This window comes from Gymnoscopelus microlampas (genome assembly GCF_963454915.1).
Source record: "Gymnoscopelus microlampas genome assembly, chromosome: 7".
In the NCBI taxonomy this organism is placed as follows: Eukaryota; Metazoa; Chordata; class Actinopteri; order Myctophiformes; family Myctophidae; genus Gymnoscopelus; species Gymnoscopelus microlampas.
The window spans coordinates 49,880,989-49,896,337 of NC_139944.1; the positions used below are offsets into that span (position 1 = coordinate 49,880,989).

The 15,349-nt window shown below is 43.5% G+C and overlaps 1 protein-coding gene across 4 annotated transcripts in view; it reads right to left on the reverse strand.

Moving 5' to 3' along the window:
* The window catches only part of kif21b (kinesin family member 21B), a 124,671-nt gene that overhangs the window by 17,257 nt on the left and 92,065 nt on the right, over positions 1 to 15,349 (reverse strand). For all 4 annotated transcript variants that reach the window (XR_014601065.1, XR_014601066.1, XM_084061209.1 and 1 more), the window contains 5 exons: positions 12,758 to 12,894; positions 11,051 to 11,231; positions 7,821 to 7,985; positions 5,555 to 5,672; positions 5,012 to 5,182 (listed from right to left, as the gene is read on the reverse strand). Coding sequence is in view for 2 of the 4 variants with exons in the window: in XM_084061209.1 (XP_083917335.1) it covers positions 5,012 to 5,182; positions 5,555 to 5,672; positions 7,821 to 7,985; positions 11,051 to 11,231; positions 12,758 to 12,894 (772 nt within the window). In the remaining 2 variants the exon portion in view is untranslated. The remainder of the gene's footprint in view (positions 1 to 5,011; positions 5,183 to 5,554; positions 5,673 to 7,820; positions 7,986 to 11,050; positions 11,232 to 12,757; positions 12,895 to 15,349) is intronic.

Sequence of the window (15,349 nt, forward strand, 5' to 3'; positions counted from 1 at the left end):
TGACATGAAAAAGGTTTGAGCACCACTGATATATAGCAACATACGTTTAAAAAAAACAAAAAGGTTAGAATTTAGAAGACATTTGTAGAATCCCCTGAAGCAATAACATTTGAGTTACACACGTTCGCTTTAAAAAATACATACGTTCAAAGATTTGCACAAATCTGCTATGTTTTAAAAAACATAGCAAATCTACAAGCTCATAGCTATGAGCTTGTGGATCTGCTATTTTTTTTTGAATAGCCAAAGAAATCTAAAAATGGTACAGACACGTTCCCAGTCTAAATGGATTAAACTAAGTATTTTATAATACTACTACTGCCTATATGCACAGGAGGCCAAGCTATTAATTAGACTAAGTCTGCATGAGGAAGGAGCAAATGACAGAAACTATGAGAGTGAGCCGTCATGAGCAAATCAAAAGAGAGCAAATGGTTCACATTAATTCCTGTCATTTGCATGCAGCGTGTCGCCTTCGTCTTTTTTACCTACTTCTCTCGCCTTTCTCTGATTTGTTACAAGGTTAATTGTCAAATTTTCTCTGTTTTTGAGCTGTTCATCATTTTTATTATTTCACGTGCCATTTTTTGAACGAGCGGATAGAAAAACGATAAATCCTACCTTTCGTTAGCAAGTAATTCAAGGGTAAGGAGGATTACAGAAAAGCAGCTAATGACTTCATTTCATTGTTTTGGCTAGAAGGTGTCGCTTAAATGTCAGTCATCAATCAAACGTCTTCGCAGCATATAAATATGAACTGTATAAATAAAGTTGTCTGGTTTTGTGATTTCCTTTTTCTTGCCTTAAGGTAGTCAAGTTGCAAGGTAATGAGTTTGTCACTGCAGGGACACATGAGTGATGCCCATTCTGTTGGAAACAAGAGTTCTCAAAGAAGGAACGTGTCATTGTAAAATGAAAAAAGGACGGGAGGGCGCAGGGTTTGAAGTATAATATCGTCACGGTAGGGTGGAAACCTTGTATGTCCGACACAACCACTTTCTCAGTCGCGTTTTGAGCTTGTACTGTAGATCTGCTATTTTTGTTCAATTTGTGTCAAACTGTAGGGCATTCATAAAAAAAAAAATCACACCCAGTGTGAAGTGGGCGGTGTGTGGTCATCACAACATGACTCACTTTAAAAAAAGAATAAATGACTTTTTTGGGGCGGTGTAGCCGCCCCCTATAAGTGAGTTTTGGACACCGACCAAAAAATTTGTGTACCCCCTAACCCTTCCATTGTTAATGCAAATCGATACTTTTTTCATATCAGCCAATCACATTACAGCTAGTGTCATCACCACTAGCGAAACACATGACACATGTGCAGCCCTATGAATAGCAGTATGGACTTTAAAAAAAGTCATTTATCCTTTTTGGGGCGGTGTAGCCGCCCCCTATAAGTGATTTTTGGACACCGACCAAAAAAGGTGTGTACCCCCTAACCCTTCCATTGTTAATGCAAATCTCCAGCCCCCCTGGAGGACCCCCGGCCAAAAATCTCAACTTTTTTGAGAACCAGGATTTTGGGCCTCGCTGAACCCATCGCTACCCCAGGAAGAGGCCTCTGTCCTGGGCATAACTATCCGATTGCACAGGTGGGCCTTCCAGGCACCTGCAAGAAAATTCCCGGAGGCAGGAAGGCAGGCGCCCACCTCCTCGAGGGCCTTAGACACTTAGAAAATGTTTTGATTTTTTTTTGAGAACCAGGATTTTGGGCCTTGCTGAACCATCGCTACCACAGGACGAGGCCTCTTCCTGGGGTAGCGATGGGTTCAGCGAGGGCCAAAATCATGGTTCTCCCAAAAAAATCTAAAATGTTTCTAAGTGTCTGCATGGGCTCCAGAGGTCCCCGGTGACCCCCTGGAGGACCCCTGGCCAAAAATCTCAACTTTTTTGAGAACCAGGATTTTGGGCCTCGCTGAACCCATCGCTACCCCAGGAAGAGGCCTCTGTCCTGGGCATAACTATCCAATGGCACAGGTGGGCCTTCCAGGCACCTGTAAGAAAATTCCCAGGGGCAGGAATAAAAGCGCCCACCTCCTCGAGGGCCTTGGACACTTAGAAAATGTTTTGATTTTTTTTTGAGAACCAGGATTTTGGGCCTCGCTGAACCATCGCTACCCCAGGACAAGGCCTCTTCCTGGGGTAGCGAAGGGTTCAGCGAGGGCCAAAATCATGGTTCTCCCAAAAAATTCTAAAATGTTTCTAAGTGTCTGCATGGGCTCCAGAGGTCCCCAGGGACCCCCTGGAGGACCCCCGGCCAAAAATCTCAACTTTTTTGAGAACCAGGATTTTGGGCCTCGCTGAACTCATCGCTACCCCAGGAAGAGGCCTCTGTCCTGGGCATAACTATCCGATGGCACAGGTGGGCCTTCCAGGCACCTGCAAGAAAATTCCCGGAGGCAGGAAGGCAGGCGCCCACCTCCTCGAGGGCCCTGGACACTTAGAAAGATTTTTGGGCGGTGTAACCGCCCCCTATATGTGAGGTTGGGACATTGACATTTGCTGCACTGTGATTGGCCACCCATTGTACCCCCCTAACCCTGCACTGTGATTGGCCACCCATTGTACACCCCTAACCCCTACACATTCAATGCAAATCTATATTTTTCTTTAAGTGAGCTTCCATCACTGTGATGACCACTTGCTGCACTGTGATTGGCTAGCGAGACACATGACACATGTGCATAGTCCTATACATTTTTATGCACTTAAAAAAAACACATTTATGTTTTTGTGAGTCGTGGGTCTGTGATGACCACACCGCCCACTTCACACTGGGTGTGATTTTTTTAAAGTGAGTCATGTTGTGATGACCACACCTCCCACTTCACACTGGGTGTGATTTTTTTAAGTCCATACTGCTATTCATAGGGCTGCACATGTGTCATGTGTTTCGCTAGCCAATCACAGTCCTGAATTTGCAAAGTCAGCCAATCACATTACAGTTAGTGGTGATGACACTAGCTGTAATGTGATTGGCTGACTTTGCAAAAGTATCGATTTGCATTAACAATGGAAGGGTTAGGGGGTATACAATGCGTTGTAGACTATTGGCCAAACACGGTGCAGGATTTGGGGCGGTGTAGCCGCCCCAAAAATCACACCCTGTGTGAAGAGAGTGGTGCCTTTGATGAGCCCCGTATTGACCCCCGTATTGATGTTGTCATCAATGTTTGTTTATTGGACAGACATACATACATACATACATACATACATACATACATACATACATACATACATACATACGGACACACGGACAAAGCCAGATATAGGAGTGGTTGGCACCACTCAAAAATCACACCCAGTGTGAAGTGAGCGGTGATATTTATGAGTTATTAATTTCATCATGCATCTCGGTAGCCAATCACAGCACGTCCTGCGAAGTGACGTGCTTACATTTTTTACATTATTATTAATTTCATCATGCGTCTCGCTACCCAATCACAGCGCGTCTGCGAAGTTTGAAGTTAATTTCATCATGTGTCTCGCTAGCCAATCACAGCATGTCCTGCAAAGCTTAGCCTATGGGCGTGTTTTCCACAGCATGGCGTCACAGCGAAAGACAAATTTTCACGACGGAAAGAAAAACTTTCACCACGGATGGGTCCTAAACCCTCTTATAGGAGCGGTTGCACCGCTCAAAAATATGGAGATAAGAGGTTTCTGCCTGACAGCAACCTCATATAGCACTAAGTCGCTGCAAAAGTTGTCTCATGACATTCTCACACACAGAGCAGGTGAAGAAGAGCAACATTCTTACACACAGACCCAACAATTCCCCCATGAGAGCTAAGCTATATGCGTTGGCGACTAAAAGAAGAACTTTTATCGTTAAGAAGAGACCTGCAGCAGAATACAGAGGCTGTGAGGTCAGAGAGTGATAACCTGCCTCGCTGGCCAGAGATTTGGCTGAGCCCCATGGGAAATAAAAACGCTGGGCTCATTTGAGCTGCAGGTATGAGCCTATTTATCTCTGTGTATCTGCTGACGCACACAAACGCACACACACACACACACACACACACACACACACACACACACACACACACACACACACACACACACACACACACACACACACACACACACACACACACACACACACACACACACACACACACACACACACACACACACACACACACACACACCCTTCTGCCCAAATCCAACAACGCCTACGTGATGCAATATACACAAACACTTTTTTTGCCCCCCCCCCCCCCTCTCCTCATACATAATATTCTCAGAGATACACATACTGAATAATAATTTTTCTATTATAAAACCCATGGTTCCGCTCCTTGATTATAATTGGCTGAGCCGCATTTAGAAGTCCATTGTAAAATGCACTATAAACACACCTGTGACAGCATGCATTGTATCAGCATTATTACTGCACCAAAGAAAGTTATTTCAGAAATGCACCATTTTGTTGCAAACACTAAACCCTAACCGGTTCCTGATAACATGTTAGGTGAGTAATACTGTAGCAGGCCACGCAAGTTGCTCAATATTGGTTCATTGCACATGTATAACGGCCTTATTTACAATGTACACCGTTCTGGACATTCCATGAATTTTGCATAACAACTTCCTTGTTTGTGCAGGCGGTCAGGGACTACTTTCTTGCAGAAATAATTCTTGTAGATAAACAGTTTTAATTGGGATATGGCAATGGTTTTTATGTTGCCCTGTGTGGTAACCGCTTTATAAAAGCAATAAGCCCCAAGAGGCCGTGGTTTACAGTGATTTTAGAACGGTTAAGAGGGTCTGCTCCACATCATGCCTAACAACGCCCCCTAGGTCTTATGAAATCACTGGAAACCACAAACAACTTGGGGCTTATTGCTTTAATCTATTGCTATCAATAGCACACACACACACGTTTGTAATACTATGTACGGACATCCACATTTTGGACGGCATTGAAAATAGCGTAACGTAGACCACACACACACACACACACACACACACACACACACACACACACACACACACACACACACACCTGAGTGAGCTCCTGCTGTTCCAGATCCCATTTCTTGATGCCGTTGTCTCGGGATCCGCTGAACAGCACGTCTCCCTGCACGGCCAGGCACTCGATGCCGTCGTAATGGGGAGGCTCGAAATTATGGGCTGGGCCTACATTACCCAGAGTGCCCTCTGCCACATCGAACACCTGAGGGACGAAGTGGAAGGACAGAATATGAAATGAATGATTTTATGACTTGCATAAAACATGTCTTGCACACTCTCCCTTAAGAGCTAAATTAAAGCAGCTTGCCCATTGAGTTCGTATTTTTCGTGCAATATTCTCGCACGTTAAAAAAATAAATGCAACTTCATGTTGTGTCAATCACATTTACACACTGCCTCAGCAATGTTCATCCGTCATTAAATGTTTTGGATACGGTTCGATTTCACATCATCTTGCAGTAGCCTACAGTATCTTGAGGCTAGTAGTCTACCCTGAAGAATGAACCCTGTCGATTCAGGCGTGTGTGTGTGTGTGTGTGTGTGTGTGTGTGTGTGTGTGTGTGCGTGCGTGTACCTTCACATAGTGGTCCTTGGATCCAGTGATGACTTGGTCTTTGCCCAGTAGAGACTGACCCACGGTCAGACACATGACTGACCCGATGTGTCCAGTCAGCTTCCCCATCGCCTGCATCCTACACACGCACACACACGCGCACACGCACGCACGCACGCACGCACGCACGCACGCACGCACGCACACACACACACACACACACACACACACACACACACACACACACACACACACACACACACACACACACACACACACACACACACACACACACACACACACACACACACACACACACACACACACACACACACACACACACACACACACACACACACACACACACATTGAAAACAGGACAATGGGTTATTAACAGGGGTGCACATAACTTTTTAGGTCTGGTACGCAGAAGAGCACCTGGACATGTGACTTGGTGCGCCCGTCCCGTTTTGTCAACGGGGGGGGGGGTTCAGCACGGTGCCCACCGGACAGTTTTGTCAACGGGGGGGGGGGGGGGGGCGGGGGGCGAGAAAAAAAGGACGCTCTGCTTCTAAATTCCGCCGATTTTCGCCGTTTTTTTTTTCACGCTGTTAGATAAAGCCCCCAAGGTTGGTGCCCTGTGCTGCTGCGCTGATTTTATCCGCCAGATTGGGACGTTCACGGCATATTTTGCACCATTACGGTGTGTTCATCATCGGTGACGAGTGCCTCTAACAGCCGCTGCTGGCTGCGTGCACGCAGCGAGGCAATGCGAGGCGATGCGAGGCGACGCGAGTCATATCTCTACCCCTGTGCCTAATGGCTGTACATGGCGCCGACGGGTGCTTTAGAGTGATTGTGTGAGTGTGGCTTCAGGAAGTAAATTCCTAGCCTCGATCTCCAGGCTTTTATTTTTTAGTTTTGCTAAAAAATAAAAGCTTGGAAATTCCTGTCCCAGCTGTCCCAGATTTTGAAGTCGATTATCTTTGCTCAGGAAGCTCTCAGAAGGTTCCCCTTCCACGACCTTTTCTAACTATTCAATCCAAATGATCTAGTTCTTTTCCCCCCCATCTGAAACTTTTTCTAAATTAGGCACCTTCATACCATCCCGGATGTACATTTTTGTCTAAATTGACCGCTCTCACCCACTCTCCCACAGGCAGAGCAGGTCTTCACACCTCCAGACCACCTGGGGATGCGTCATTGTTCTAGTTAATGATGGGATCATTTTGCATGTCACTGTCAGCTCGGAACCTGGCAAAGCGAACTCTCCCCTCTAAAAATAAAAATGAAAACTGTGTTTAAAATAACTCCGACCTCGAACCCATAACCCATTAAGACCTGGAACTGTGTCATTTTTAGATTTGAGCTAAAAAGCATGATTTTACACTTTGGGCTATTCAAAAATAGCAGATATACAACTCTAAAAATGACACAGTTCCAGGTCTTAAAGGGTTAAGGTAGTCAAGTTGCAAGGTAATGAGTTTGTCACTGCAGGGAGACATGAGTGATGCTCGTTCTGCTGGAAACAGAGTTCTCAAAGAAGGAACGTGTCATTGTAAAATGAAAAACAGGACGGGAGGGTGCAGGGTTTGAGGCATAATATCGTCGCCTTCAGGTGGAAACCTTGTATGTCCAACGTAACCACTTTCTCAGTCGCGTTTTGAGCTTGTAGATCTGCTATTTTTGTTCCTTTTGTGTGAAACTGTAGGGCATCCATTAACCCATTAAGACCTGGAACTGTGTCATTTTTAGATTTGAGCTAAAAAGCATTATTTTACACTTTGGGCTATTCAAAAATAGCAGATATAGTACAAGCTCATAGCGCGGCACCGAGTGCCGCGCTACGAGCTTGTAGATCTGCTATTTTAGAAAAATCGTGAAAATGTGTGCAAATCTTTGAATGTAAATATTTTTAAAGCGAACATTTTTAACTCAAATCTTTGCTTCTGGGGGGTCCCTGGAACAAAATATGTTGATGGGGGTCCGCGGCCAAATACATATAATATTGGGGGTCCTTGACATGAAAAAGATTGAGAACCACTGATATAGAAACATAGGTTTTTCAGAATACTGTTGAGATTTAGGAGACTAACCTAACCTCTAAATGTCTAATCACAATAACCCTCGCTGTAGCGGTTGTATTTCGTCGGAGCCACAATGTGTCTGTCTGTGTGCTGCGGCAAACAGCCCAGCCTGCGGGCGTGGCTCAAAACGAAGCACAGCGCGTATGAAGGCATACTTTCAACACCTGGAGGTATTTATTGTCGTTATATTTGTACCGTACCTGTTGAGGTCCCAGATGCGCACGGTGTTGCCAGCAGCGGCGTAGAGCACGGTTCCGGCAGGGTTGAGGAAGATCTGGTTGATCTGGTATTCACCCTGGGCAAAGGTGATGGTGCGGGTGGTGGTGCCCGCACACGCGTCACCCGACACCACCTGCCCCGAAGAACTGGAGAGAGTGAAGGGAGAGAGATAAAGAGAAGGGGTGGGTGATTAGATACAATAAGACTACAAAACCGGGGAAGCATCTGTGTCATTTCAGATTTGAGCTACATATATATAGCAACATAGGTTTTTTCAGTAAACTCTTAGGATTTGGAGAAGTGGTTTAGACCAGTGGTTATCAAAAATATCAGATATACAAGCTCACAGCACGTCACTTCGTGCCACGCTGCTAGCTTGTACATCCGCTATATTTGAAAAATCTTGAAATCGGCCTCAGTTCTTCACTCATTCAGTGCCATTGACGTGTAACACGTCCATTTTTTCCAAAGCCCAGAGTGCCAAAAACGTGTAACACGTCCAAACCGCGTTTTCAGTGTTTACGCTAGATAGCGCTGTTCCCCAACCCATGAGTGATCCTATGACTTCTGTAGAAGAGTAGATTTCTTGTTTCTTTATTTTTTTGCGTTTTTGGCGAGAACAGAGGGTCGCGGTGACACGCTTCCCCCCCCCCCCCGATGGAAGCAGAGACACTCCTCCGTCTTTTGCGTCACTCGGTGTGTCGATCGTCCTAGAATGGAATATTCCGTGGCTCTTGAAAGGTTAGTAAAAATGCTCAAAAAACGCTGCCACTGGCTGACTTAATTTATAAATTAATTCTGGCACTCAATGAGTTAAACAACGTTTTTCAACTTTTCTTTTTCAACATTGCTTGACTATGTTGGTCTGCTGTACAAGCATGTGTTTCTGCCAAATGCTTGCTTGCACTGGCTGGATACCGTCTGTCTACCACAGTGCTTTATCAAAGCGCCCAAAGCTCTCACTTTGCACCCCGTTATGCCATGATGAGTTGGGCGGCCCTTCATTGGCCTTGAGCATGAATCACTCTCACTGGCACAAACAGTATCTATTTTTATTACACGGCTTGGTTGAATGCTTGATTCTGATTGGTCAATCACTGAAATTCAGCGGGTGTGTTATTTCTGGATAATGACTGCTGACCGCTGAGCTCAATAACTCTCAATAACAGACCGCCGTCTAATCAAAGGCTCAGAGCACCTGGCTGCGCTGCTTGATTTGATGCTGTATTCAACATGGCAACCCATGTAAACAAACGCAATGTCATTTACAGCTAAACATCGCTCTCAAGAATGAAAATTGATTCTATTTGATCAACAACACGACTGTGTTGCGCTGGACGGACGGCCACACCTGGCATAAATGAATGGAGTACTTTCATTACCGTAAGCAAGGACATACTTTGTTTTGTTGTTACTTTTGGGTCAATGCATTAATCTATTTATTAAGAGTTTTTTTATTTGGTGCCAGAGGTTCTAACCGTGTACGCTGAGCTGTTTAGCGCTGTAGTCGCCACGGCGAGGACGCAGATGTAAACAAAGGGTGCGTGCACGATGGTGGAGGGTAGGTTTTTTGCCACGGAACCACATCCGTCCTCTCCATTTTAGAGACTCCGTGGATGATCCCAAATTTGCGTTAGAGCATTATAACCGTTTATGGCACTCCACGAGTGCCATAAACGGTCATAGCCATTTTTGGCACACAATGTGTTAAGTAGCCGTGCAATAAGCGGGATAATTGACCCCTCAAGGTTTATTTCTTCGTCAATTATCCCTCGCATAGGGTGGCGTGTGTCCACAGAAAGCATTTCACGAGCGGAGGAGCACACTATGGATATCATGACCCAGAGCGCTCACATTGAACGTCTAATGACGCCCCATCAAACATTGCTGTGCTCAAACGTTGTGCCATCTGCGTTATTAGCACAAATAGCCTATAGCTGTAAAACAACAGCTCGGCGCATGGTCGTGATGTGTCGTTCTTCTCTTAGGCAGTTCTCACTGAAGATTCATACCCAACTCTACAAACAGGCCTTTATTGTTCGCTGTCCCTGCAACCTTGCAATCACTTATAGCAGCTAGATGAGCAGATCTCGTTTACCTCTTTTAAAAATGTAGCAAAGGGTTTTAGCGGCATATTAGCCAATTAAGACCTGGAACTGTGTCATTTTTTCATTTGAGCTAAAATGCATTATTTTACACATTGGGCTATATATGAGCTTGTAGATCTGCTATTTTTGAAAAAACGTGAAAATGTGTGCAAATCTTTGAATATATATATTTTTAAAGCGAACATTTTTAACTCAAATCTTTGCTTCTGGGGGGTCCCTGGAACAAAATATTTTGATGGGGGTCCGCGGCCAAATACATATAATTGTGGGGGTCCTTGACATGAAAAAGATTGAGCACCACCGATATAGAAATACACATTTTTCAGAATACTGTTGAGATTTAGGAGACATGTAGAATCGGCTTCAGGTCTTAATGGGTTAAATTGTAATTTGCAATTGTTTCCTTAGCTAGATTATGTTTCCTTCTGTCTTGTCTTTTAGGCGTATGATCTTCAGAGTTACTACTATATGTTTTGCTATATGTGCTTTTAACGTTTGCTTCTATGTCATTTGCAGCACTGTAGCTGATGTTATCTCGGCCAGGGCTCCCTTGAAAGACAGATCCTGTCATCTAAATGGGGACTCTCCTGGTTTAACCACTTACTGTGAACCCTCTATACTCAGCAAAACGGACCTCGAGTTGGCTCTGTACACCATAGATCGTAAAAAATATATGGACAGCGTCGCGCCATTGGTTTCTACAGACCGTAAATGAAGCCTATTTTGCAGCGATTTCAAATACGCCATCTTTCTATATTCGGTTGATGTCCGGTCCGAAATGCAAACAGAAATTAATGCTAATGGCTGAAGGGTGGGGGCGGTTCTTCACTTGGTAGAACCAGTAGAAACCCTATAAACATACCCTACTTTATCATTCATTTTAGAATAAATGGGACCATAATTTACCAAAACAGCTCTTGTTTCCCTCTACACCAAATATTTTCGCCAGAGTTAGTATAGATCTAAAAGCTCACAACGCAACGCGTTGTGAGCCTTTAAATCTGCTATTTGTGGCAGATGCTACCCCCCACAGAATAGGGGACACTAGGGTTTTAACTGCTTAAAATAGAGGTCTAATAGCGGGGGCTGCTGTATGTACTTACGTGAGCGTGCGGACACACTTGGCGGAGTCTCGGATGTCCCACACCTTGACGTAGGAGGTGGAGACGGAGAAGACGAGGCAGGAGGAGGAGCAGTATTTGACGGACACCACGTTGTTGGGGTGGCCTTTCAGCGTGATGATCTCCTGGCCCGTCACCAGGTTCCACATCTTACAGGTACGATCTGGAGACACATGGGAGTAAAATTACAATATTTGCCTCTGAGATGTAGGCTAGTGGAGTACAGAAAATTGGAAATACTCCAGTAAAGTAAAAATAGCTCAAAATTGTACTTAAGTACAGTACTTGAGTAAATGTACTTAGTTACTTTACAACACTGCAAATATGGCATGTCTGGGAGTGAGAAGTCGCTCTAATCCATATACCAACACAAGTACAATATCCTTACAGACCTTCATTCCATTTCTGCTATAGCAGTAAGCTATTTCATTTTTGGTTTATTTTCTTTACAAATAAAGTGGATTGGTATTGATGTGTTGCAGCATTTTGAGGACAAGCCTTCTCTTTTTATCGACAGAACATCTGCTGTGATGGTGAACCTACTAAAAGTACAGGGCAAATACAACTTTTATAAATCAAAGGGTCTCTAACACCCCCAATGCTACACTGCTGATATCGCCACGGCAGACAACCTTTTAGTAGCAAAGAAATAAAATAGATGAATTTCGTACTCAAAGACCCCCATAGCGACCCTTTAACACCCAGAAAGTGCTCGATGCATCATACAGGAATATCAATGTTTTTCATTACAGCAACTCGTTCTCGCTGTGTACTGAGGAAGAGTTATACATTATACTATATTGTTTTTATGGTTGTTTACATCTGACCTTTGTATTTTACCTTCACTTATAGTACTTATACAATACTGTACAATGATACATTAGGATATGACATGGTATTTCGTAGCCCGTAGGCAGTGGTAATTTTGACAGCAATTTTTTATTTAGTTTTAGTCATAGTCTTCTGAATAAAATTCCATTTAGTCATATTTTAGTCATCTGAAATGTTATTTTTTTGTCTAGTTTTATACTTTGTATCATAAGATTATAATCGACTAAATCTACAGTTGATTTAGTCGACTAAAATGTATGTTGGCGGTGCCTTGATGGCGTCGCAATGCCTGATTTTACACTTGGTTGCGCTCTGAAAATAGCCGATCTACAAGCTCACAACTGTGACGCGTTGTGAGCTTGTAGATCTGCTATTTTCAGAGCGCAACACCCGAGTGCTGCAAACATAAAATGACTTGTCTTTTAGTTCTACTGGATCTCTTCTCCACCAGTCCCTCACTAACATTTTAATCACGTTTTAATTTGTTGATGAAATTGTCAATATATTTAGTCTTAGTTTTAGTAAAACATGTTAGTACTGTGGCAAATAGTTTTCATAGTTTTAGTCGACGAAATCAACACTGCCTGTAGGAGCAGTGTCTGTAGGAGCCTGTCTGTTACAGCCTGTGCGTTATGGTTCGGTGCTCAGCTTGTCCTTGTAGCAGCTACAGTATAACTATGGTCTGAGCCCATGTGCTCGTTGGCAGAACTGCCGTACCACCGACCCGAGTGTTATTGTACTTCTCCCCATGATATCATGTACATTAAAGCATACCCATCATAACCACCTTGACTATTGTCTCCGACTCCTATTGCCTCAACAATTACCGATTGATCCAGAATTCCCACAACAGTATACCTTTAGATCCGGTGAAGAGCAGCTCATCTGTGGCGTCCACACACAGCACAGGTTTGGAATGGCCCTCCGCCACGGACACACACTGTAGGGGCGCGGTCCGACCCCCCTTCACACCCCCAATAGGGCTGATCACACCCCTATGGACACGGACAAATGATAAATTGAGTCACGTACACTCCACTGAGAAAGTTCAGAGGCCCAAAACTACACATTCACGAAACAATCCAATCACAAACATGCATAGAACTGTCCCTCTATAGAAACAACACAAAATACAATACAACACACAATGTAAAGCAGGAATCGGCAACCTTTTTGACATGAAGTGGCATGTTTTTCTTGATTGTCAGCGTGCCATATCAACATTACGGTGAATTATCACATTAACATAAAATATTTCCAACCTATTTTGATAAACATAACAACCTTTTTTCTTCTTCGTCTAACCATTTTCTTTCTCATCAGGACATGGTAATGATCATTTAGACGTATAAAAGCATCACATACTGTATGAACACAAACAATCACATCAATACAACGAGACCGTTCAGCCCTTTAAAAATAGGCACCTTTGACAGCACATGTGGAGAGGCACACATGCAATTACTCACTCACTGCGTACACACACACACACACACACACACACACACACACACACACACACACACACACACACACACGCACACGCACGCACACACACACACACACACACACACACACACAATGTTCTGCTGCTGTTTTTCTGAGCCCACAACATCAGCTTGTGTCTTTTCCATCAATTTTCTGGTTGGGGAAGCCAGAGCCCAATTAAGGTGTTTCACTCTAAGCAGCAGGAGGGGGCTCACAGTGCTGCGGCGCACGCGCGCACGCACACGCACACACACACACACACACGCACCCATATCGTCACTGTCAGGCAGACACCTTGTATCTCCACATTTCAACTTTTTAGGTGTTTTTTTTTCATAAACTAATAAACTAATAAAGTTTTTTTGGGGGGTTGATCACGTTTGGGGTGATGGGATGGCCATAAATAAACCACTGTATTTGTGTGTTTATGGGGGGGGGGGACCACCTCTGTATTTGTGTAGAAACTGGAACTCGCGGTTTGGCTCCTCCCCTTTCTTAGTCCACTTCCTCACGAGTGCTTCAGTGTGTATTCCTACTAACAACAACACTACATGTTTTTTTCTTTTTTACTTCCCCCCCCTCCTTTTTTCCACTTTTTCCCCTCTTCATTGTTCCTTTTTATTTAATGTCAAATGTAATTTTTTTGTTAGGGGGTTGGGTGGGAGAGTTTGTCTTGTGTTTTTTTCAGAAAACTAGAAGGGTTTCTTTTTATGACTGTTTATCTTATCCTGTAAGCTGTGATAATCCTTCAATAAAAATTATGTTTTTAAAAAAAAAGCACTACATGTTTAAGGTAATGGTGCAGACAGACTCTGTCTTGAGAGATTAGTGGGTTTCATGAATACTGATAAAAATGAAAAGTATTAACTTAAGAGCTCATCACTAAACAATAACTACACTGGATCCACCGAAACACTGCTTCTTTTTTCCATTTCCTGGAAAGTGAAGACATACATTTGGACATACAAGGTTTTCACAGTATATATCCTTCCCTCTGTTTCGTCTCTCTCTGAGAGGTCAGTCGGCTCGAGACATAAAGAAGAGAGAGAGCAGAGATGTTGTGGAAATTGGTCTCTGGAGGGCTGCCTATAAATGGCCAGTGGTGTAAAGTAACTCAGTACATTTACTCAAGTACTGTACTTAAGTAACATTTTGAGGTATTCTTGTACTTTACTGGAGTATTTCCAAGTATCAATCATTTTACTTTTTATACTACTTCTCAGAGGCAAATATTGTACTTTTTACTTTTACTCCACTACAATTATTTGAAAACTTACTTTGCAGATATAAATTATTACGTTTTACTTTTACTCAAGTAACATTTTGAACACAGGCCTTTTACCATGTAACAGAGTATTTTTATATTGTGGTATTAAAAAAAAAAAAAGTAAAATATCCGAGTACTTCTTCCCCCACTGGAAATGGCTGGTGTACCCCTCCTCCCCTACCTCACATATCGTAGCAGATCCGCAAGCTTGAAGCGTGGTGTGAAGCGACGCGTTTCGAGCTTGTGGATCTGCTCCTTATGCATCTTTGGGGAATTTTAATCCTGAAAAGTAACAGTTTGAAGTAACATATGAAGTTTCCACCCGAAAGAGACAATAATTATACTCTGGTGGAGGTTAGTCATGGGACAGACAAAGAGAGCTATGTGGATCATATAGGTTAACCATTAACCACTTACAACACCAGCATCCATAATCTGTGGGGGTACATTAGCCAAAAATAGCCGATCTACAAGCTCTACAAGGTGTAGACAGAAAAAACAACTCAGGTCCAGTTTAGAGGTCCAGGTTGAAGAGGTTAAGCAAAAAGGAGCAGAGTAGTATATTCTTTTTTAAATATATATTTTTTTATCTTTTATGGAAATTGTAGAAACATTTGAAAAATATGTTTTGAACACCAACTAGACTTTCTTTCCGCACAGAGAGAGAACAGCCCCCCCCCCCCCCTGCTGGAAGG